Here is a 25358-nt window from a genome sequence, read left to right as displayed (position 1 = left end):
CTCTAGCTTGGTTTGGACTGGTTTCCCATCTCTCTCTCTCTCTCTCTAGCTTGGTTTGGACTGGTTTCCCATCTCTCTCTAGCTTGGTTTGGACTGGTTTCCCATCTCTCTATCTCACTAGCTTGGTTTGGACTGGTTTCCCATCTCTCTCTCTCTCTAGCTTGGTTTGGACTGGTTTCCCATCTCTCTCTCTCTCTCTCTCTAGCTTGGTTTGGACTGGTTTCCCATCTCTCTCTCTCTCTCTCTCTAGCTTGGTTTGGACTGGTTTCCCATCTCTCTCTCTCTCTCTCTCTCTAGCTTGGTTTGGACTGGTTTCCCATCTCTCTCTCTCTCTCTCTCTCTAGCTGTGTTTGGACTGGTTTCCCATCTCTCTCTCTCTCTCTCTCTAGCTGTGTTTGGACTGGTTTCCCATCTCTCTCTCTCTCTAGCTTGGTTTGGACTGGTTTCCCATCTCTCTCTCTCTCTAGCTTGGTTTGGACTGGTTTCCCATCTCTCTCTCTCTCTCTCTCTAGCTTGGTTTGGACTGGTTTCCCATCTCTCTCTCTCTCCCTCTCTAGCTTGGTTTGGACTGGTTTCCCATCTCTCTCTCTCTCTCTCTCTAGCTGTGTTTGGACTGGTTTCCCATCTCTCTCTCTCTCTCTAGCTTGGTTTGGACTGGTTTCCCATCTCTCTCTCTCTCTCTAGCTTGGTTTGGACTGGTTTCCCATCTCTCTCTCTCTCTCTCTAGCTGGTTTGGACTGGTTTCCCATCTCTCTCTCTCTCTCTCTAGCTTGGTTTGGACTGGTTTCCCATCTCTCTCTCTCTCTCTCCTCTCTCTCTAGCTTGGTTTGGACTGGTTTCCCATCTCTCTCTCTCTCTCTCTCTCTCTCTCTCTCTCTCTCTCTCTCTAGCTTGGTTTGGGCTGGTTTCCCATCTCTCTCTCTCTCTCTCTCTCTCTCTAGCTTGGTTTGGACTGGTTTCCCATCTCTCTCTCTCTCTAGCTTGGTTTGGACTGGTTTCCCATCTCTCTCTCGCTCTCCGGCTTGGTTTGGACTGGTTTCCCATCCCTCTCTCCCTCCCCCTCTCTATCTTGGTTTGGACTGGTTTCCCATCTCTTTTCTCTCTCTATCTTGGTTTGGACTGGTTTCCCATCCCTCTCTCCCTCTAGCTTGTTTGGACTGGTTACATGCCGTTTCCACCTTCAATATTTCAACAGCCTCTTTAATGAACCCCAATGTAGCCTACCGTATATAAAATGGATTCCATGTTTTCCACTTAATGAACTGGGGCTCTGCTGTTACCTCAAAGGTGGGGTTAATGGTTTAATAATTCACTGGTGTGTCTTTAAGCCTCTTAATTGAAGTGGTGTGAATGGTTGGTTACTTATTCAGGGTTAATACGGTAGATGTAATGATGAGGCTGGAGGACAAGCATCAGCATCAACAAGCCGCCTGCCTCTGGGTGAGACCATTGTGTATGAGTGAGCAGTGTGTTTGGGTGAGACCAGTGTGTATGAGTGAGCAGTGTGTTTGGGTGAGTGAGCAGTGTGTTTGGGTGAGTGAGCAGTGTGTTTGGGTGAGACCAGTATGTGTGAGTGAGCAGTGTGTTTGTGTGAGACCAGTGTGTATGAGTGAGCAGTGTGTTTGTGTGAGTGAGCAGTGTGTTTGGGTGAGACCAGTATGTGTGAGTGAGCAGTGTGTTTGGGTGAGACCAGTATGTGTGAGTGAGCAGTGTGTTTGTGTTGGTGAGCAGTGTGTTTGGGTGAGACCAGTATGTGAGCAGTGTGTTTGTGTCAGTGAGCAGTGTGTTTGGGTGAGTGAGCAGTGTGTTTGGGTGAGTGAGCAGTGTGTTTGGGTGAGTGAGCAGTGTGTTTGGGTGAGTGAGCAGTGTGTTTGGGTGAGTGAGCAGTGTGTTTGGGTGAGTGAGCAGTGTGTTTGGGTGAGTGAGCAGTGTGTTTGGGTGAGTGAGCAGTGTGTTTGGGTGAGTGAGCAGTGTGTTTGGGTGAGTGAGCAGTGTGTTTGGGTGAGTGAGCAGTGTGTTTGGGTGAGTGAGCAGTGTGTTTGGGTGAGTGAGCAGTGTGTTTGGGTAACAACAGTATGTGTGAGTGAGCAGTTTAAATAGTCATACATTCATTTTTTCCATTATTTTTATTAACTTTATTTTCCATCTAGATAAACTTGACCTAATATCGCAATTGCTTACGAACGATTATAACCAATTGTTTTTTGCGAATTTTGAAGTCTGTCTCTTATTAAGCATTCTACGTCTCCTCATGCCAACGGTCGTTTGATGCTCCAGCAGCTAATTGGCTAGATGCGCGGGGGTGTGGAAGTGCTATAGGCTATGGCACTTCAGTCTTTGATGTGTGGACGGTCTTTTATGCAGTGCACGTGTACATTGCTTGCTAGTAAATAAATAAAGCTGTCTTTTAAAACAGGTTGGGTGCGTCTGATTTATTCATTTAATTATTCAACAGCAGTCGACAAGGTTCTGGCTCTGAGCCCTATAATACACCAATGTTGTGTCAAATAGACAATGCTATCCCTCCAGGCATGGTATGATATGGAATCTGTTAATTATGTATAGACTAATCTATGCTGATAAATAGGTTATGGACATGTTGCGTGTATTTGTTTCTATTTGAATGATTCTCAGTTTCATCTTCATACTATATCATAGCTGTCTCCCTGCGTACTGTCCTTGTCAATTCATTATCTTGTAGCCTACTTTCAGAAAGCCTAAGGTAGGCCTAGGTTTTTTAATAGGTTTTACGGAAAGAATATTTGCTCTTGTGTCTGACATACACTGGTGGCTTTGATTGACTGGTCTTTTTACAGGGGGTGGTGCTGTGAACATTGTTTCTCTCTATAGGCCTTTATGTCCATTCTGATTCTCTATAGGCCTATGTGTCCATTCTGATATTCTCTATAGGCCTTTATGTCCATTCTGATATTCTCTATAGGCCTATATGTCCATTCTGATATTCTCTATAGGCCTATATGTCCATTCTGATTCTCTCTATAGGCCTTTATGTCCATTCTGATTCTCTCTATAGGCCTATATGTCCATTCTGATTCTCTATAGGCCTTTATGTCCATTCTGATTCTCTATAGGCCTTTATGTCCATTCTGATTCTCTCTATAGGCCTATATGTCCATTCTGATATTCTCTATAGGCCTTTATGTCCATTCTGATTCTCTATAGGCCTTTATGTCCATTCTGATATTCTCTATAGGCCTATATGTCCATTCTGATATTCTCTATAGGCCTATATGTCCATTCTGATTCTCTCTATAGGCCTTTATGTCCATTCTGATTCTCTCTATAGGCCTATATGTCCATTCTGATTCTCTATAGGCCTTTATGTCCATTCTGATTCTCTATAGGCCTTTATGTCCATTCTGATTCTCTCTATAGGCCTATATGTCCATTCTGATATTCTCTATAGGCCTTTATGTCCATTCTGATTCTCTATAGGCCTGTATGTCCATTCTGATTCTCTATAGGCCTGTATGTCCATTCTGATTCTCTATAGGCCTTTATGTCCATTCTGATATTCTCTATAGGCCTTTATGTCCATTCTGATATTCTCTATAGGCCTTTATGTCCATTCTGATTCTCTATAGGCCTTTATGTCCATTCTGATTCTCTATAGGCCTTTATGTCCATTCTGATATTCTCTATAGGCCTTTATGTCCATTCTGATATTCTCTATAGGCCTTTATGTCCATTCTGATTCTCTATAGGCCTTTATGTCCATTCTGATTCTCTATAGGCCTATATGTCCATTCTGATTCTCTATAGGCCTATATGTCCATTCTGATATTCTCTATAGGCCTTTGTCCCTTCTGATATTCTCTATAGGCCTTTGTCCCTTCTGATATTCTCTATAGGCCTTTGTCCCTTCTGATATTCTCTATAGGCCTATATGTCCATTCTGATATTCTCTATAGGACTTTATGTCCATTCTGATTCTCTCTATAGACCTATATGTCCATTCTGATTCTCTCTATAGACCTATATGTCCATTCTGATTCTCTCTATAGACCTATATGTCCATTCTGATTCTCTCTATAGGCCTATATGTCCATTCTGATTCTCTCTATAGGCCTATATGTCCATTCTTATTCTCTATATAGGCCTATATGTCCATTCTTATTCTCTATATAGGCCTTTATGTCTATTCAGAACGTTTCCTAAAGTAGCCAGTCTGGACTCTCTCTTTTAATAAGAATCAAACGCTCCTGTCATGATTTCATCTTGAAAAAGGTCTATTTTCATTAAAGGCCCTTTCTCACCAAGTCTGTTGTTTTCGACCGAATAATTAGGAAGAAATAAACAGAAGCCACGTCTTTGTTTATGAAGTCCTTCACACCAATTGTGAAATATCGTTCTGCCACAATCCGTCAATTATTTATTCAGAACAGGTTTGATATTTGAATATTTTTGCAACATAAGCTGTTGACCAATATAAATTGTTTTCTGGGAAGCTGCCACTGACAGGCTGTGCACTGCGAATGACAGGTCTGTGTATTTGTTGTGTGACTGAATTAATTCATATCTCTGTGCCTGTTTTTACATTTGTAAGGTATCAGTTTAGCCAATGTGATCACGTCACCGCAGAGCTAGGTTACATGTCACTCTCGTCATTCAAACCGCCCTGTCTGTTCATTGTCAAAGCTGCAGCCTATTTTTATAGCCATTCAGCAAGCAATAGGATGGATCGATGCTTCTCTCCTCAAATAGGCCATAGTTGAAAAAAATTGCATGAAATAAGTTTCCAATTATATTGCTGTTGATAGTCTATATATAGGCTAGAGGTCGACCGATTGTGATTTTTCACCACCGATAACGATTATTGGAGGACCAAAAAAGCCGATACCGATTTAATCGTCCGATTTTTAAATGAAAAATAAAAAAATTTATTTGTATTTGTAATAATGACAATTACAACAATACTGAATGAACACTTATTTCAACTTAATATAATACATCAATAAATTCAATTTAGCCTCAAGTAGATAATAAAACATGTTCAATTTGGTTTAAATAATGCAAAAACAAAGTGTTGGAGAAGAAAGTAAAAGTGCAATATGTGCTATGTAAGAAAGCTAACGTTTCAGTTCCTTGCTCAGAACATGAGAACATATGAAAGCTGGTGGTTCCTTTTAACATGAGTCTTCAATATTCCCAGATAAGAAGTTTTAGGTTGTAGTTATTATTGGAATTATAGGACTATTTCCCTCTATACCATTTGTATTTCATATACCTCATATCATATACATATTGACTATTGAATGTTCTTATAGGCACTTTAGTATTGCCCGTGTAACAGTATAGCTTCCGTCCCTCTCCTAGCTCCTCCCTGGGCTCGAACCAGGAACACAACGACAACAGCCACCCTCGAAGCAGGGTTACCCATGCAGAACAAGGGGAACAACCACAGGCTCCGAGCGAGTGACGTTTGAAACGCTATAAGCGCGTGCTAACTAGCCAGCCATTTCACTTCGGTTACACCAGCCTCATCTCGGGAGTTGATAGACTTGAAGTCTAGCTAGCAACTTACGCAAATGCAGTAAGCAAAGGTAACAGGCAGTCTCCCTGTGGAGTGCAATGAGAGAGAGGCAGGTCGTTATTGCTTTGGATTAGTTAACTGTAAGATTGGATCCCCGAGCTGACAAGGTGAAAATGTTAAGTCACCGTTCCTAGGCCGTCATTGAAAATAAGAATGTGTTCTTAAGCCCAGTTAAATAAATATGAAATACAGGTGTTCAAAATATATATATATTTTTTAATTCTGCAAAATTGGCATCAGAAAATACAGATTTCCTATTGTTATGAAAACTTGAAATCGGCCCTAAATAACCGGCAATTCCGATTAATCGGCCGACCTCTAATATATATTACCCGTTCAAGCGCTAGAGTTAGGGGGAAGGGATGGGCCAGTCAAGATGCCTGAGTTACGCAAAAAGGGAACGGTGAAACAAATATTAATGCCTTCGTTCGCTAAAGTGAATGTAGGTGACCACTTATGTATAGTCAACCCTAAAAGACAGAGAAAAATAATATCTGCCTGCAGTCACCCTTATCAATGTGGTTGCACAGATTTAGATAAATCACTGTCAACCACCCATTGCTTCACTAAAATGTACCTGATCATTAGGCTTTGGACAGGTTGTGTGCAAGTGTTTCTGTTTTCTAATGGTTGTCAATTTCATCTTCACGCCTGTCACATGTTTATACAGTACCAGTCAAACAGTTGGACACCTACTCATTCCAAGGTTTTTCTTTATTTTTACTATTTTGTACAGAATAGTAGTGAATACATCAGAACTATATACTATAACTGGGTAGCCATTTGATTATCTGTTCTGGAGTCTTATGCCTTGGGGGTAGAAGCTGTTAAGAAGCCTTTTGGACCTAGACTTGGTGCTCCGGTACCGCTTGCCATGTGGTAGCAGAGAGAACAGTCTATGACTAGTGTGGCTGGAGTCTTTGACAATTTTTAGGGCCTTCCTCTGACACCGCCTGCTATAGAGGTCCTGGATGGCAGGAAGCTTGGCCCCGGTGATGTACTGGGCCGTACTCCCTACCCTCTGTAGTGAGGCCGAGCAAATGCAATACAAGGCAGTGATGCAATCCGTCTGGATGCTCTCGATGGTGCAGCTGAAGAACCTTTTGAGGACCTGAGGACCCATGCTAAATCTTTTCAGTCTCCTGAGGGGGAATAGGTTTGGTTGTGACCTCTTCATGACCGTCTTGGTGTGCTTGGACCATGTTAGTTTGTTGGTGATGTGGACACCAAGGAACATGAAGCTCTCAACCTGCTCCGCTACAGCCCCGTCAATGAGAATGGGGGCGTGCTCGGTCCTTGCAGAGTGAGGTGTTTAGTCCCAGGGTCCTTAGCTTATTGATGAGCTTTGAGGGCACTATGCTGTTGAACACTGAGCTGTAGTTAATGAATAGCATTCTCACATAAGTGTTCCTTTTGTCCAGGTGTGAAAGGGCAGTGTGGAGGGTAATAGAGATTGCATCATCTGAGGCTCTGTTAGGTCTGTATGCAAATTGGAGTGGGTCTAGGATTTCTGGGATAATGGTGTTGATGTGAGCCATGACCAGCCTTTCAAAGCATTTCATGGCTATAGACGTGAGTGCTACGGGTCAGTAGTCATTTAGGCAGGTTACCTTAGTGTTCTTGCGCACAGGGACTATGCTGGTATTAGACTCAGACAGCGAGAGGTTGAAAATGTCAGTGAAGACACTTGCCAGTTGGTTAGCGCATGCTCTGAGTACGCGTCCTGGTAATCCGTCTGGCCCTGCGGCCTTGTGAATGTTAACCTGTTTATAGGTCTTGCTCTCTGCAGCCGATAAGCGTGTGATTACACAGTCGTCCGGAACATCTGATGCTCTCATGCGTGTTTCAGTGTTACTTGCCTCGAGGCGAGCATGGAAGTTATTTAGCTCGTCTGGTAGGCTCGTGTCACTGGGCAGTGCCCACTGGGACATAATTCCAGAAATACTTCTCAACCCTTCAGATCATCCCGCTGGTGAAGAAGCCAGATGTGGAGGTCCTGGGCTGGTGTGATTACACGTGGTCTGCGGTTGTGAGGCCGGTTGGACATACTGCCAAATTCTTTAAAACAACATTAGAGGTGGCTTATGGTAGAGAAATGAGCATTGCTGACTGGCATTACCACAGTCAGCATGCCAATAGCACGCTCCCTCATCTTGGAGACGGTACATTTTAAACTGTACATTTTGAAGTGGCCGTTTATTGTCCCAGGCTTCTTGCTATGCCACACCTGTAAGGTGGATTGATTGTTTTGAGAAAGGAGAAATCCTCACCAATAGGGATGTAAATAAACTTGTGCACAAAATTAGAGAAATTTCTGCCATTTTAATGAAAAAGATAAGCTTTGTCTAATCTTTCTCTCTCGCCGTCTGTCTCTCCATCTCTCTTTCTCTCTCTCTCCCCCTTCACCCTTCTCTCTCTATTCTCCCTCTCTCTCTCTCTCCAGGCCAGACCCTGCGTCCCAGCAGAATGACTCTCCTCTCCCAGACCAGGATGAGGAGATACTGGGCTCTGACGATGAGGAGCAGGAAGACCCCAATGACTACTGTAGAGGTATGACACACACACACATACTGACTACTGTAGAGGTATGATACACAGACACAAACACATACTGACTACTGTGGAGGTATGATACACACACACATACTGACTACTGTAGAGGTATGATACACACACATACTGACTACTGTAGAGGTATGATGCACACAGACACACACACACATACTGACTACTGTGGAGGTATGATACACACACACATACTGACTACTGTAGAGGTATGATACACACACACATACTGACTACTGTAGAGGTATGATACACACACACATACTGACTACTGTAGAGGTATGATACACACAGACACACACGTACCGACTACTGTAGAGGTATGATACACACACACATCCAACTATTATGTGTTACTATTGCAGGAGGTTACCACCATGTGAAGATAGGAGACCTGTTCAATGGAAGATACCATGTGATCAGGAAGCTGGGCTGGGGACATTTCTCCACCGTGTGGTTGGCCTGGGACATACAGTAAGTTCTGTCTGTTCCACTGTGTGGTTGGCCTGGGACATACAGTAAGTTCTGTCTGTGTAAATGTGTGGTTGGCCTGGGACATATAGTAAGTTCTGTCTGTTCCACTGTGTGGTTGGCCTGGGACATACAGTAAGTTCTGTCTGTTCCACTGTGTGGTCGTCCTGGGACATACAGTAAGTTCTGTCTGTTCCACCGTGTGGTTGGCCTGGGACATACAGTAAGTTCTGTCTGTTCCACTGTGTGGTTGGCCTGGGACATACAGTAAGTTCTGTCTGTTCCACTGTGTGGTTGGCCTGGGACATACAGTAAGTTCTGTCTGTTCCACTGTGTGGTTGGCCTGGGACATACAGTAAGTTCTGTCTGTTCCACTGTGTGGTTGGCCTGGGACATACAGTAAGTTATGTCTGTTCCACTGTGTGTTTGGCCTGGGACATACAGTAAGTTCTGTCTGTTCCACTGTGTGGTTGGCCTGGGACATACAGTAAGTTATGTCTGTGTAAATGGTGCTGAGTCAAGGCCTGTTAAAGTGGTAGAGGCTTATTGGTGTTTCAGTGTGTGTTTCAGTGTGTGTTTCAGTGTGTAACATATGTTGTCCTGTTATTTCTAGAGGGAAGTGTTTTGTGGCCATGAAGGTGGTGAAGAGTGCAGAGCATTACACTGAGACAGCGCTGGATGAGATCAAGCTGCTGAGATCAGTGAGGAACACATATTCTCTCTCACTCTCTCTCACTCACTCACTCTCACTCACTCACTCTCTCTCTCTCACTCTCTCTCACTCACTCACTCTCTCTCACTCTCTCTCTCTCACTCTCTCTCACTCTCTCTCACTCTCTCTCACTCTCTCTCTCACTCTCTCACTCTCTCTCTCACTCTCTCTCACTCTCTCACTCACTCACTCTCTCTCTCACTCTCACTCTCTCTCTCACTCGCACTCACTCTTTCTCTCACTCTCTCTCACTCTCTCACACTCTCACTCTCTCTCACTCTCTGTCTCTCACTCTCTCACTCTCTCTCTCACTCTCTCTCACTCTCTCACTCACTCACTCTCTCTCTCACTCTCACTCTCTCTCTCACTCGCACTCACTCTTTCTCTCACTCTCTCTCACTCTCTCACACTCTCACTCTCTCTCACTCTCTGTCTCTCACTCTCTCTCACTCTCTCTCTCTCACTCTCTCTCACTCTCTCTCTCTCACTCTCTCTCACTCTTTCTCTCTCTCTCACTCTTTCTCTCTCTCTCACTCTCTCTCACTCTCTCACTCTCTCTCTCACTCTCTCTCACACTCTCTCTCACTCTCTCTCTCTCACTCTCTCACTCACTCTTTCTCACTCTCTCTCACTCTCTCACTCTCTCTCTCTCTCTCTCTCTCTCTCACTCTCTCTCACTCTCTCTCACTCTCTCACTCTCACTCTCTCTCTCACTCTCTCTCTCTCTCTCTCTCTCTCTCTTTCTCTCTCACTCTCTCTCACTCTCTCACTCTCACTCTCTCTCTCACTCTCTCTCTCACTCTTTCTCTCTCTCTTTCTCTCTCTCTTTCTCTCTCTCTCTCTCTCTCTCTCTCTCTCTCTCTCTCTCTCTCTCTCTCACTCTCTCTCACTCTCTCTCACTCTCTCTCACTCTCTCTCTCTCTCTCACTCTCTCTCTCTCACTCTCACTCACTCTCTCTCACACTCTCTCTCACACTCTCTCTCACTCTCTGTCTCTCACTCTCTCTCTCACTCTCTCTCTCTCTCTCTCTCTCTCTCTCTCTCTCTCTCTCTCTCTCACTCTCTGCCTCTCACTCTTTCTCACTCTCTATCACTCTCTATCACTCTCACTCTCTCACTCACTCTCTCACTCTCTCACTCACTCTCTCACTCTCTCTCACTCTCTCACTCACTTCTACTCAATAAGTATTAATGTGTGTTTCAGGTCAGGAACACGGACCAGAAGGACCCCAGCAGGGAGAGGGTAGTTCAGTTACTGGATGACTTCAAGATCTCTGGCATGAACGGAACTCGTATCCTCAGTCCACAAGAACACTGCTGTTCAACATAGTATGAAAACTGACAGCAAGAGAGAACCGGCATATTCCATTATTCCTGCTATTGGTCAATATTATGAGCCTTAAAAGATTCATTGCCCAAGTCCTGCCACTAACTATTGGTGGTTTACAGACGTGTCCCTGCCTTGCTGACTTTTGGCCAGCATTGTCTGGACGTTTGGCCAGCATTGTCTGGACGTTTGGCCAGCATTGTCTGGACGTTTGGCAACACAACACATTCCAGCTAGAGGACACACACAGAAGCACAATTGTACTGACAGTTTCTCTATCCCCCCTAGCTAGAGACCGTTACATCCTGATCACAGCTGGGTGTCCAGGCAACACGCCCTTTTAGGTGTTCACATTTTATATTGCGTAGGTGTAAGCCAAATGCATAAGGGTGAATGACAAGGGGGTGTGTGTTTTGAGTTAGGCTTCCCACCTCTCCCATGCTGTCCTGTACTAGTCCTGTACAGGTCCTTGACCTCTCCTGTCAGATGTCTGTATGGTGTTTGAGGTTCTGGGTCATCACCTGCTGAAGTGGATCATCAAGTCTAACTACCAGGGCCTTCCTCTGCCCTGCGTCAAGAGCATCATACGACAGGTAAAAACAACACAACTTATTTCTCACACAACATTGGGTGCGTTCCAGGTCTTGATTGCAAAAACAAACATTTGACTCTACAGAATTTTACCGCTGAAACTGTTAGTAATTGTTATTGAAAGCAGGTTTAAAATTCCAGAAACTTTACCAAACGTTTCCATGGTTCCAGGAGTCCTCCAACTGGAATTTGGAGAATGTTCCCTCAATGTTGAAACCCCCGATACAGCCGTGGTCTTACCGATCCTCTGCCCTCCTGTAGGTTCTCCAGGGCCTGGACTACCTTCACTCCAAGTGTAAGATCATCCATACAGACATCAAGCCAGAGAACATCCTGTTGACGGTCAACGAGCCCTACATCAAGAAGATGGCTGCCGAGGCAACAGAATGGCAGAGGACTGGAGCTCCACCCCCCTCCGGTTCCGCAGGTACACACACACACACACACAATATGTCAGGAAGATGGCTGCTGGTAACTGACCCCTCACATCCACCATTTTGAATGAACACGGTGCAGTGTTGGAAAGCTGTATAAACATGGACATAATCCCATCACCATCAGGGCTTGGCATGCTGGTGAATAATGAGATTGTATTAATTAGTGCTTTTCACTCGAAGTTCTTAATTCTAAGCTCTTCAAAGGATCATATTTTTTTGTATGGTGCTTTGTCCCAATGTTCTGAACAAAAAGGGTGAGCCCTGCCAAGCCAAGTCAGACATTCAGCGTTTCAGTCTAGGAGAATGATCAGAACAAATAGGAAAAAACATTGAGGTTATGTATTAATTGTCTCGATTCCTGTTTTGCTGGTACATCAAGAGTTTTGTAGGGAAATTCAGACACACAAACATCAGAGGCAAATCATCTGACGATTTACTGAGAGACTTGATATCTAAAGACTGAGCCTAGCGTTTAGATTGGTGATAAAAGTAGTTGATGGTAGATATGGATTGAGATGAGACTGGGCTTTGTTCCGGTGTGGTGTTGAAGTGATGAAACGACCCTTTTATCTAGCTGTCTGATGCTGATCCAGCTGTAATGAATGGTAGGGGTGACATTATGAGGGAGAGCTGCTGTAGTTCTAACTCTAACAGCCTCAGACAGAGGAGAAGACACGAGAGAACAGGCCATTATCCAACAGACAGAGGAGAAGACACGAGAGAACAGGCCATTATCCAACAGACAGAGGAGAAGACACGAGAGAACAGGCCATTATTCAACAGACAGAGGAGAAGACACGACAGAACAGGCCATTATTCAACAGACAGGAGAAGACACAAGAGAACAGGCCATTATTCAACAGACAGGAGAAGACACGAGAGAACAGGCCATTATTCAACAGAGAAGACACGAGAGAACAGGCCATTATTCAACAGAGAAGACACGAGAGAACAGGCCATTATTCAACAGACAGAGGAGAAGACACGAGTGAACAGGCCATTATTCAACAGACAGAGGAGAAGACACGAGAGAACAGGCCATTATTCAACAGACAGAGGAGAAGACACGAGAGAACAGGCCATTATGCAAAACCACGAAGGCTATAAAAAAATAGGTGTTCAGTGAGTCACTGGGTTTTGGTGCAGAAATAACCATCTCAGGCGGAGATGGTGTGAGAGTCCCGCTGGTCCACGACACTGGAGAGGGTATCAGAACAGCTGTGTGTGAATCAGAGCACATATGCACACACACACACACACACACACACACACACACACACACACACACACACACACACACACACACACACACACACACACACACACTGTATGACTGAAACTGCATGCTAATTATTGAGGCAGATTTGACATATCACCTTTGCTGCTGGTTTAGTTGTTATTTTGCTGAGGATATAACACTGACTAAAATGTTCTCTCTCTTCACAGTGAGCACAGCTCCAGCACCCAAACCAGTGAGTCTATCAGTCTTTGTGTTATTTCTGAAAGCATGTTATTTTGTGTGTGTGGTGGCTGCTACCAGCTGTATCTACCAGATAATGTGTTGGAGTGGGTGGTTCTGTTCACACTGGGCAATGGTTTTACAAATGGTACAGTAGTCCAAACCTTACACCTTCTTCTCTTCCCATTTTTTAAATTTTTTATCTCCATCTCCTTGCCCCCTCCTCATCTCATCCCTCTCTCCCTTATCTATTCTCTCATTATCCATATGCTCTCCTTATCCATATCCTCTCCTTACCCCCTCATCTCATCCCTCTCCCACTTATCATTCTCTCATTATCCATATCCTCTCCTTACCCCCTCATCTTATCCCTCTCCCCCTTATCATTCTCTCATTATCCATATCCTCTCCTCATCCCTCTCCCCCTTATCCGTCTCCTCTCCTTATCCGTATCCTCTCCCCCTTATCCATCCCCTCTCTCCCCCCTCTTCTCATCACCCCTCTCCTTAACTCTCCTCGTCCCTCTTCTCGTCCCTCTCCTCCTCGTCCCTCTCCTCCTCGTCCCTCTCCTCCTCTCGTCGTCCCTCTCCTCCTCTCGTCGTCCTTCTCCTCTCTCCTCTCGTCGTCCTTCTCCTCTCGTCGTCTCTCTCCTCTCGTCGTCTCTCTCCTCTCGTCGTCTCTCTCCTCTCGTCGTCTCTCTCCTCTCGTCGTCTCTCTCCTCTCGTCGTCCTTCTCTCTCCTCTCGTCGTCCTTCTCTCTCCTCTCGTCGTCCTTCTCCTCTCTCCTCTCGTCGTCCTTCTCCTCTCGTCGTCTCTCTCCTCTCATCGTCCTTCTCCTCTCGTTGTCTCTCTCCTCTCGTCGTCTCTCTCCTCGCCCCTCAGACGGTGAAGATGTCTAAGAACAAGAAGAAGAAGATGAAGAAGAAACAGAAGAAGCAGGCAGAGATGTTAGAGAAGAGGATTCAGGAGATGGAGGGAGCGCCGGAAGGAGGAGAGGAAGAGGAGGAGGGGGAGGAAGAGACCACTGCAGACACCCCCCCGCCCTCGTCTGACACGCTACAGGACACGGCTAATGATTTCACAGCAGGTAAACCCACCCGGGGACTGTGCTTCACCTTTAATCTAGATCAGAACGATGCTGCGGACCACTATTAGATTCTGTTTCCTTTTTTAAAGGAACTGAAAGGCACATGTTTATTTTAACCATATATTATGGGACCAGAGTTGGTGACCTGGATCGTGTACATTAGGACACGCTACAGCAAAACATTTCTGCCAGTTCTTGCATACGTTGACGTAGTCCCTTCCCTGTTTCAGGCAGTTTTCTTCCGTTTGGCGATCACGGCAGTGTATCGATTGCTATTCGTGTGACTGACTGGCTGATCTGTTGCATTGACCCAGGTCCAGATAAACCGGAAGAGAAGCAGGAGGAGGAGGAGAGCAGGATGGAGGTGACCTGCAACGGCCACGCAGAGGAAGACGCTGCAAGCCAGGAGGTACAGAGGACTGAGGAAGAAGAGGAGAAAGACGAAGAGGACCAACAGAAAGCCAACAAACTCAACGCCAGCACGGAGGGTAGTGACCTCCCGGTCAATGCAACTTACCCAGAGTACAACGGCAAAGGTCCCGGTGACCCACACGATCCTGGTACAGACGGTAAACAAGAGAGAGAGCAGGGGAAGGAGAGCGAGATGGAGACTGAGGTGATGCCTGGAATAGAGGATGAAGAGGAGGAGGAGGAGGAGAGGAACGGTTAGTGGTGGTGAAGTGGCACTTTGCTGGGTACTTCATCAGGAAGCCGCAGCGTTACAGAACATTCAGATGGAACAGAGGTGTCATGTAGATCACACGTCTCTCTAACATTTAGATTAAATGATCGTCAGATCTACTCCTTACGTGTCTTTCTGCGACATTCTGAATGTTTCACCTCACTGAATACACTCCAGCTGGTATCTGTAGTGGTATCTGGTGGTATCTGTAGTGGTATCTGTGGTGGTATCTGGTGGTATCTGTAGTGGTATCTGGTGGTATCTGTGGTGGTATCTGGTGATATCTGTGGTGGTATCTGTGGGTGCGGCGGTATCTGTGGTGGTATGTGGTGGTATGTGGTGGTATCTGTGGTGGTATCTGTAGTGGTATCTGGTGGTATCTGTGGTGGTATCTGGTGGTATCTGTAGTGGTATCTGGTGGTATCTGTGGTGGTATCTGTAGTGGTATCTGTGGTGGTATCTGGTGGTATCTGTGGGCGCGGCGGTATCTGTAGTGGTATCTGGTGGTATCTGTAGGCGTGGCTAACTAGCTAGCCATTTCACATTGGTTACACCAGCCATTAGGCTGATAAGCTTGAAGTCATAAACAGCGTTGTGCTTGCAAAGAGCTGCTGGCAAAACGCACGAAAGTGCTGTTTGAATGAATGATTACGGGCCTGCTGCTGCTCAGTGAGACTGCTCTATCAAATCATAGACTTAATTATAACATAATAACTCACAGAAATATGAGACTTTGGTCATTAATATGATCGAATCCGGAAACTATCATTTCGAAAACAAAACGTTTATTTCAGTGAAATACGGAACCGTTCGGTATTTTATCTAACGGGTGGCATCCAGAAGTCTAAATATTCTTGTTACATTGCACAACCTTTAATGTATGTCATAATTATGTAAAATTCTGGCAAATTAGTTCTCAATGAGCCAGGCAGCCCAAGCTGTTGCATATACCCTGACTCTGCGTGCCAAGAACGCAAGAGAAATGACACAATTTCACCTGGTTAATATTGTCTGCTAAACTGGATTAGTAGTTATAACTAGTGATTATGATTGATTGTTTTTATAAGATAAGTTTAATGCTAGCTAGAAATTTACCTTGGCTTCTACTGCATTCGCGTAACAGGCAGGCTACTCGTGGAGTGCAATGGTTAGAGCGTTGGACTAGTTAACTGTGCTGAGCTGACAAGGTGAAAATCTGTCGTTCTGCCCCTGAACAAGGCAGTTAACCCCACTGTTCCCAGGCCGTCATTGAAAATAAGAATGTGTTCTTAACTGACTTGCCTAGTTAAATAAAAGGTATAAAATATATATATATATTTTCTTTTAATAACCGGAAATTGGCGCCCAAAAATACAGATTTTCGATTGTTATGAAAACTTGAAATCGGCACTAATTAATCGTCCATTCCGATTAATCGGTCTACCTCTAATCTGTAGTGTTGTCCGTAGTGTTGTCTGTAGGCGTGGTGGTATCTGTAGTGTTGTCTGTAGGCGTGGTGGTATCTGTAGTGTTATCTGTGGGCGCGGTGGTATCTGTAGTGGTATCTGTAGTGTTGTCTGTGGGCGCGGTGGTATCTGTAGTGGTATCTGTAGGCGAGGTGGTATGTTAGTCTCCCCACTAACCTCCTAAGTGCTTCTAATATCACCTCTTCGGTACTCTTTCAATCTCCTCTTCGTTTTCCTCCTCTCTTTCCTCTCTTCACAGGGACTTTTTGTGGACAGCAAAAATATATATATATATACAGTGCCTTGCGAAAGTATTCGGCCCCCTTGAACTTTGCGACCTTTTGCCACATTTCAGGCTTCAAACATAAAGATATAAAACTGTATTTTTTTTGTGAAGAATCAACAACAAGTGGGACACAATCATGAAGTGGATTAACTACATTTATTGGATATTTCAAACTTTTTTAACAAATCAAAAACTGAAAAATTGGGCGTGCAAAATTATTCAGCCCCTTTACTTTCAGTGCAGCAAACTCTCTCCAGAAGTTTTTTTTTTAACCTTTATTTTACTAGGCAAGTCAGTTAAGAACAAATTCTTATTTTCAATGACGGCCTAGGAACAGTGGGTTAACTGCCTGTTCAAGGGCAGAACGACAGATTTTGTACCTTGTCAGCTCGGGGATTTGAACTTGCAACCTTTCGGTTACTAGTCCAATGCTCTAACCACTAGGCTACACTGCCGAACCAAATCTACCAAGACCTGGCCGTCCCTCTAAACTTTCAGCTCATACAAGGAGAAGACTGATCAGAGATGCAGCCAAGAGGCCCATGATCACTCTGGATGAACTGCAGAGATCTACAGCTGAGGTGGGAGACTCTGTCCATAGGACAACAATCAGTCGTATATTGCACAAATCTGGCCTTTATGGAAGAGTGGCAAGAAGAAAGCCATTTCTTAAAGATATCCATAAAAAGTGTCTTTTAAAGTTTGCCACAAGCCACCTGGGAGACACACCAAACATGTGGAAGAAGGTGCTCTGGTCAGATGAAACCAAAATTGAACTTTTTGGCAACAATGCAAAACGTTATGTTTGGCGTAAAAGCAACACAGCTCATCACCCTGAACACACCATATCCACTGTCAAACATGGTGGTGGCAGCATCATGGTTTGGGCCTGCTTTTCTTCAGCAGGGACAGGGAAGATGGTTAAAATTGATGGGAAGATGGATGGAGCCAAATACAGGACCATTCTGGAAGAAAACCTGATGGAGTCTGCAAAAGACCTGAGACTGGGACGGAGATTTGTCTTCCAACAAGACAATGATCCAAAACATAAAGCAAAATCTACAACGGAATGGTTCAAAAATAAACATATCCAGGTGTTAGAATGGCCAAGTCAAAGTCCAGACCTGAATCCAATCGAGAATCTGTGGAAAGAACTGAAAACTGCTGTTCACAAATGCTCTCCATCCAACCTCACTGAGCTCGAGCTGTTTTGCAAGGAGGAATGGGAAAAAATGTCAGTCTCTCGATGTGTAAAACTGATAGAGACATACCCCAGGCGACTTACAGCTGTAATCGCAGCAAAAGGTGGCGCTACAAAGTATTACCTGTTGCTCCTACCCCCTACTTTTTCGAACATTCTGTTAAAAATCGCGCAACATTTCAGCGCCCTGCTACTCATGCCAGGAATATAGTATATGCATATGATTAGTATGTGTGTATAGAAAACACTCTGACGTTTCTAAAGCTGGTTAAATCACCGCTGTGACTTGAACAGAGCGTGTGTTTCAGCGAAAAGCGCAAGAAAATCTGGTCACTGAAAACTGAAAAAGTATCAATCCGCCAGTTCAATTGTTTGTTAAATGGAAACCATATTACTTATGGTCAAGGTTGCAATCCCTACAGCTTCCACACGATGTCGCCAGTCTCGTCATTTTCGGTCTGTTTATTTCTTGGGCAAACCAACCTGGGAGATCACTTTCCATCCGGTCTCCGACTGGAAGGTTTGGAAGAGAGATTTTTGGAAGATGATTTGAAATCGTGGAGCTATTGAATACACATCGCCCCGTGTTCATTTTGATAGATTATTAACGTTTACTGATACCTAAAGTTGGATTAGAAAAGTATTTCGAAGTGTTTTGTGAAAGTTTATCGTCAACTTTTTTAATTTAAAAAAATGACGTAGCGTTTTCAAACTGTGTTTTTTCTGAATCACACAGTTTCCATAGATGGCTATTTTAGGTATGTATGGACCGATTTAATCGAAAAAAAGACCCAATAGTGATGTTTATGGGGCATATAGGAGTGCCAACAAAGAAGATCTTAAAAGGTAATGAAAGTTTTATATTTTATTTTTGCTATTTGGGTAGCGCCGGCTACGCAAAATCTTTTGTTTACGTAGCATTCAGGTATTTCGTGGTGTTGCATGCTCTCTTATAATAGCTTCTTATGCTTTCGCCGAAAAGCATTTTAATAATCTGACTTGTTGGCTAGATTCACAACGAGTGTAGCTTTAATTCAATACCCTGCATGTGTATTTTAATGAACGTTTGAGTTTTAACGAGTGCTATTAGCATGTAGCGTAGCGCATTTGCATTTCCAGATGTCTAGTTGGGACGCAAATGTCTCAAGTAGGATGAAGAGGTTTTTAAGGGGGCTGAATAATTTTGCACACCCAATTTTTCAGTTTTTGATTTGTTAAAAAAGTTTGAAATATCCAATAAATGTTGTTCCACTTCCTGATTGTGTCCCACTTGTTGTTGATTCTTCACAAAAAAATACAGTTTTATATCTTTATGTTTGAAGCCTGAAATGTGGCAAAAGGTCGCAAAGTTCAAGGGGGCCGAATACTTTCACAAGGCACTGTATATACACTGCTCAAAAAAATAAAGGGAACACTAAAATAACATCCTAGATCTGAATGAATGAAATATTCTTAAGTACTTTTTTCTTTACATAGTTGAATGTGCTGACAACAAAATCACACAAAAATTATCAATGGAAATCAAATTTATCAACCCATGGAGGTCTGATTTTTGGAGTCACTCAAAATTAAAGTGGAAAACCACACTACAGGCTGATCCAACTTTGATGTAATGTCCTTAAAACAAGTCAAAATGAGGCTCAGTAGTGTGTGTGGCCTCCACGTGCCTGTATGACCTCCCTACAACGCCTGGGCATGCTCCTGATGAGGTGGCGGATGGTCTCCTGAGGGATCTCCTCCCAGACCTGGACTAAAGCATCCGCCAACTCCTGGACAGTCTGTGGTGCAGTCTGTTGGTGGATGGAGCGAGACATGATGTCCCAGATGTGCTCAGTTGGATTCAGGTCTGGGGAACGGGCGGGCCAGTCCATAGCATCAATGCCTTCCTCTTGCAGGAACAGCTGACACACTCCAGCCACATGAGGTCTAGAATTGTCTTGCATTAGGAGGAACCCAGGGCCAACCGCACCAGCATTTGGTCTCACAAGGGGTCTGAGGATCTCATCTCGGTACCTAATGGCAGTCAGGCTACCTCTGGCGAGCACATGGAGGAAAAATGCCACCCCACACCATGACTGACCCACCGCCAAACCGGTCATGATGGAGGATGTTGCAGGCAGCAGAACGTTCTCCACGGCATTTCCAGACTCTGTCACGTCTGTCACATGTGCTCTGTGTGAACCTGCTTTCATCTGTGAAGAGCCCAGGGCGAATTTGCCAATCTTGGTGTTCTCTGGCAAATGCCAAACGTCCTGCACGGTGTTGGGCTGTAAGCACAACCCCCACCTGTGGACGTCGGGCCCTCATGGAGTCTGTTTCTGACCGTTTGAGCAGACACATGCACATTTGTGGCCTGCTGGAGGTCATTTTGCGGGGCTCTGGCAGTGCTCCTCCTTGCACAAAGTCGGAGGTAGCGGTCCTGCTGCTGGGTTGTTGCCCTCCTACGGCCTCCTCCACGTCTCCTGATGTACTGGCCTGTCTCCTGGTAGCGCCTCCATGCTCTGGACACTACGCTGACAGACACAGCAAACCTTCTTTCCACAGCTCGCATTGATGGTCATCCTGGATGAGCTGCACTACCTGAGCCACTTGTGTGGGTTGTAGACTCCGTCTCATGCTACCACTAGAGTGAAAGCACCGCCAGCATTCAAAAGTGACCAAAACATCAGCCAGGAAGCATAGGAACTGAGAAGTGTTCTGTCACAGAACAGAACCACCGAGTGCTGAAGCGAGTAAAAATCGTCTGTACTCTGTTGCAACATTCACTACCGAGTTCCAAACCGCCTCTGGAAGCAACGTCAGCACAAGAACTGTTCGTTGTGAGCTACATGGAAACGCGTTCTCAGGAGTGAAAAATCACACTTCACCATCTGGAAGTCCTACGGACTAATCTAGGTTTGGCGGATGCCAGGAGAACGCTACCTGCCCCAATGCAAAGTGCCAACTGTAAAGTTAGGTGGAGGAGGAGTCATGGTCTGGGGCTGGTTTTCTTGGTTCAGGCTAGGTCCCTTAGTTCCAGTGAAGGGAAATCTTGACATTCTAGACGATTCTGTGCTTCCAACTTTGTGGCAAGTTTGGGAAAGGCAATGACAATTCATTTTTTTATTTGACCTTTTATTTAACTAGGCAAGTCAGTTAAGAACAAATTATTTTTTTTCAATGACGGCATAGGAACAGTGGGTTAACTGCCTTGCTCAGGGAAAGAAGGGCAGATTTTTACCTTGTCGGGGATTCGATCTTGCAACCTTTCGGTTACTAGTCCAACGCTCTAACCACTAGGCTACCTGCCGCCCCGTGCACAAAGCGAGGTCCGTAGAGAAATGTTTTGTCAAGATTGGTGTGGAGGAACTTGACTGGCCTGCACAGAGCCCTGACCTGAACCCCATCTAACGCATTTGGGATGAATTGGAACACCGACTGCGAGCCAGGCCGAATCGTCCAACATCAGGGCCCGACCTCACTAATGCTCTTGTTGCTGAATGGAAGAAAGTCCCTGCAGCAATGTTCCAACATCTAGTGGAAAACCTTCCCAGAAGAGCTGAGGCTGTTATAGCAGCAATGTTCCAACATCTAGTGGAAAACCTTCCCAGAAGAGCGGAGGCTGTTATAGCAGCAAAGGGGGAAACAACTCCATATTAATGCCCATGATTTTGGAATGAGATGTTTGACGAGCAGGTGTCCACTTACTTTTGGTCATGTAGGTATGTTCTCTTGGCTAATGCATTGTGTTCCTCTCTCCTTGTCCATCTCTCGTTCTCTCTCTCTCTCTCTCTCTCTCTCGTCTCTAGATAAAGTAGCAGCAGGTAGTCTGTTGGTCAACCCTCTGGAACCTCTCAATGCAGACAAGATCCAGATCAAAATCGCTGACCTGGGGAACGCCTGCTGGGTGGTGAGTACATCAGACATTCTGAAAGATGGTGTTATAATAGTGGTGGGTCGACTTGGCACCCATTCTGCAGTGGTGTATGTTCTGGAGGCAGTGGCTTAGACCACTGGACCACCCTAGGCCACTGGACCACCCTAAGCCACTGGACCACCCTGGACCACTAGACCACTGGACCACCCTAGACCACTGGACCACCCTAGACCACTAGGCCCCTGGACCACCCTAGGCCCCTGGACCACCCTAGGCCCCTGGACCACCCTAGGCCCCTGGACCACCCTAGGCCCCTGGACCACCCTAGGCCACTGGACCACCCTAGACCACTGGACCACCCGAGGCCACTGGACCACCCGAGGCCACTGGACCACCCTAGGCCACCGGACCACCCTAGACCACCGGACCACCCTAGGCCACTGGACCACCCTAGGCCACTGGACCACCCTAGACCACTGGACCACCCTAGACCACTGGACCACCCTAAACCACTGGACCACCCTGGACCACTGGGCCACCCTGGACCACCCTAGACCACTGGACCACCCTAGACCACTGGACCACACTAGACCACTGGACCACCCTAGATCACTGGACCCCTGGACCACCCTAGACCACTGGACCCCTAGACCACTGGACCACCCTGGACCACCCTAGACCACTGGACCACCCTAGACCACTGGACCACCCTAGACATCTGGACTACCCTAGACCACACTGGACCACCCTAGACCACTGGACCACCCTAGACCACTGGACCACCCTAGACCACACTGGACCACCCTAGACCACTGGACTACCCTAGACCACACTGGACCACCCTAGACCACTGGACTACCCTAGACCACACTGGACCACCCTAGACCACTGGACCACCCTGGACCACCCTAGACCACTGGACTACCCTAGACCACACTGGACCACCCTAGACCACTGGACCCCCCCTAGACCACTGGACCAGCCTAGACCACTGGACCAGCCTAGACCACTGGACCACCCTAGACCACACTGGACCACCCTAGACCACTGGACCACCCTAGACCACACTGGACCACCCTAGACCACTGGACCACCCTAGACCACACTGGACCACCCTAGACCACTGGACCACCCTAGACCACACTAGACCACTGGACCACCCTAGACCACTAGGCCCCTGGACCACCCTAGGCCCCTGGACCACCCTAGGCCACTGGACCACCCTAGACCACTGGACCACCCTAGACCACTAGGCCCCTGGACCACCCTAGGCCCCTGGACCACCCTAGGCCCCTGCACCACCCTAGACCACTGGACCACCCCGAGGCCACTGGACCACCCTAGGCCACTGGACCACCGGACCACCCTAGACCACCGGACCACCCTAGGCCACTGGACCACCCTAGACCACTGGACCACCCTAGACCACTGGACCACCCTGGGCCACTGGACCACCCTAGACCACTGGACCACCCTAGACCACTGGACCACCCTAGACCACTGGACCACCCTAGACCACACTGGACCACCCTAGACCACTGGACCACCCTAGACCACTGGACCACCCTAGATCACTGGACCACACTGGACCACCCTAGACCACTAGACCACTGGACCCCTGGACCACCCTAGACCACTGGACCACCCTGGCCCACTGGACCACCCTAGACCACTGGACCACCCTAGACCACTGGACTACCCTAGACCACACTGGACCACCCTGGACCACTGGACCACCCTAGACCACTGGACTACCCTAGACCACACTGGACCACCCTGGACCACCCAAGACCACTGGACTACCCTAGACCACACTGGACTACCCTAGACCACACTGGACCACCCTAGACCACTGGACTACCCTAGACCACACTGGACCACCCTAGACCACTGGACCACCCTAGACCACTGGACCACCCTAGACCACTGGACTACCCTAGACCACTGGACCACCCTAGACCACACTGGACCACCCTAGACCACTGGACCACCCTAGACCACTGGACCACCCTAGACCACACTGGACCACCCTAGACCACTGGACCACCCTAGACCACTGGACCACCCTAGACCACTGGACCACCCTGGACTACCCTAGACCACCCTAGACCACTGGACCACCCTAGACCACTGGACCACCCTAGACCACTGGACTACCCTAGACCACACTGGACCACCCTAGACCACTGGACTACCCTAGACCACACTGGACCACCCTAGACCACTGGACCACCCTGGACCACCCTAGACCACTGGACTACCCTAGACCACACTGGACCACCCTAGACCACTGGACCACCCTAGACCACTGGACCCCCCTAGACCACTGGACCCCCCTAGACCACTGGACCCGCCTAGACCACTGGACCACCCTAGACCACACTGGACCACCCTAGACCACTGGACCACCCTAGACCACACTGGACCACCCTAGACCACTGGACCACCCTAGACCACACTGGACCACCCTAGACCACTGGACCACCCTAGACCACACTAGACCACTGGACCACCCTAGACCACTAGGCCCCTGGACCACCCTAGGCCCCTGGACCACCCTAGGCCACTGGACCACCCTAGACCACTGGACCACCCTAGACCACTAGGCCCCTGGACCACCCTAGGCCCCTGGACCACCCTAGGCCCCTGCACCACCCTAGACCACTGGACCACCCCGAGGCCACTGGACCACCCTAGGCCACTGGACCACCCTAGACCACCGGACCACCCTAGGCCACTGGACCACCCTAGGCCACTGGGCCACCCTAGACCACTGGACCACCCTAGACCACTGGACCACCCTAGACCACTGGACCACCCTGGGCCACTGGACCACCCTAGACCACTGGACCACCCTAGACCACTGGACCACCCTATACCACTGGACCACCCTAGACCACACTGGACCACCCTAGACCACTGGACCACCCTAGACCACTGGACCACCCTAGATCACTGGACCACACTGGACCACACTAGACCACTGGACCCCTGGACCACCCTAGACCACTGGACCACCCTGGCCCACTGGACCACCCTAGACCACTGGACCACCCTAGACCACTGGACTACCCTAGACCACACTGGACCACCCTGGACCACTGGACCACCCTAGACCACTGGACTACCCTAGACCACACTGGACCACCCTGGACCACCCTAGACCACTGGACTACCCTAGACCACACTGGACCACCCTAGACCACTGGACTACCCTAGACCACACTGGACCACCCTAGACCACTGGACCACCCTGGACCACCCTAGACCACTGGACTACCCTAGACCACACTGGACCACCCTAGACCACTGGACCCCCCTAGACCACTGGACCCCCCTAGACCACTGGACCAGCCTAGACCACTGGACCACCCTAGACCACACTGGACCACCCTAGACCACTGGACCACCCTAGACCACACTGGACCACCCTAGACCACTGGACCACCCTAGACCACACTGGACCACCCTAGACCACTGGACCACCCTAGACCACACTAGACCACTGGACCACCCTAGACCACTAGGCCCCTGGACCACCCTAGGCCCCTGGACCACCCTAGGCCACTGGACCACCCTAGACCACTGGACCACCCTAGACCACTAGGCCCCTGGACCACCCTAGGCCCCTGGACCACCCTAGGCCCCTGCACCACCCTAGACCACTGGACCACCCCGAGGCCACT

The 25358-nt window shown here is 47.3% G+C and overlaps 1 protein-coding gene across 4 annotated transcripts in view; it reads left to right on the top strand.

Annotated features, from left to right (window-relative positions):
* The window catches only part of LOC109878956 (SRSF protein kinase 1), an 86028-nt gene that overhangs the window by 39583 nt on the left and 21087 nt on the right, over positions 1–25358 (top strand). For 2 of the 4 annotated variants that reach the window (XM_031827021.1, XM_031827051.1), the window contains 10 exons: positions 7998–8104; positions 8485–8593; positions 9204–9291; positions 10507–10594; positions 11116–11222; positions 11482–11647; positions 13104–13129; positions 13998–14202; positions 14517–14771; positions 21605–21705. In XM_031827021.1, coding sequence (XP_031682881.1) covers positions 7998–8104; positions 8485–8593; positions 9204–9291; positions 10507–10594; positions 11116–11222; positions 11482–11647; positions 13104–13129; positions 13998–14202; positions 14517–14771; positions 21605–21705 — 1252 coding nt within the window. Of the gene's footprint in view, positions 1–7997; positions 8105–8484; positions 8594–9203; positions 9292–10506; positions 10595–11115; positions 11223–11481; positions 11648–13103; positions 13130–13997; positions 14203–14516; positions 14868–21604; positions 21706–25358 lie in introns of all 4 variants that reach the window. The other 2 variants (XM_031826942.1, XM_031826988.1) reach the window with 1 other exon arrangement.

The sequence above is a fragment of the Oncorhynchus kisutch genome, linkage group LG1 (genome assembly GCF_002021735.2).
Source record: "Oncorhynchus kisutch isolate 150728-3 linkage group LG1, Okis_V2, whole genome shotgun sequence".
NCBI classification, from domain to species: Eukaryota; Metazoa; Chordata; class Actinopteri; order Salmoniformes; family Salmonidae; genus Oncorhynchus; species Oncorhynchus kisutch.
The sequence above is the reverse complement of the archived record's forward strand: the minus strand, read 5'-3'. Positions and strand labels throughout refer to the sequence as shown.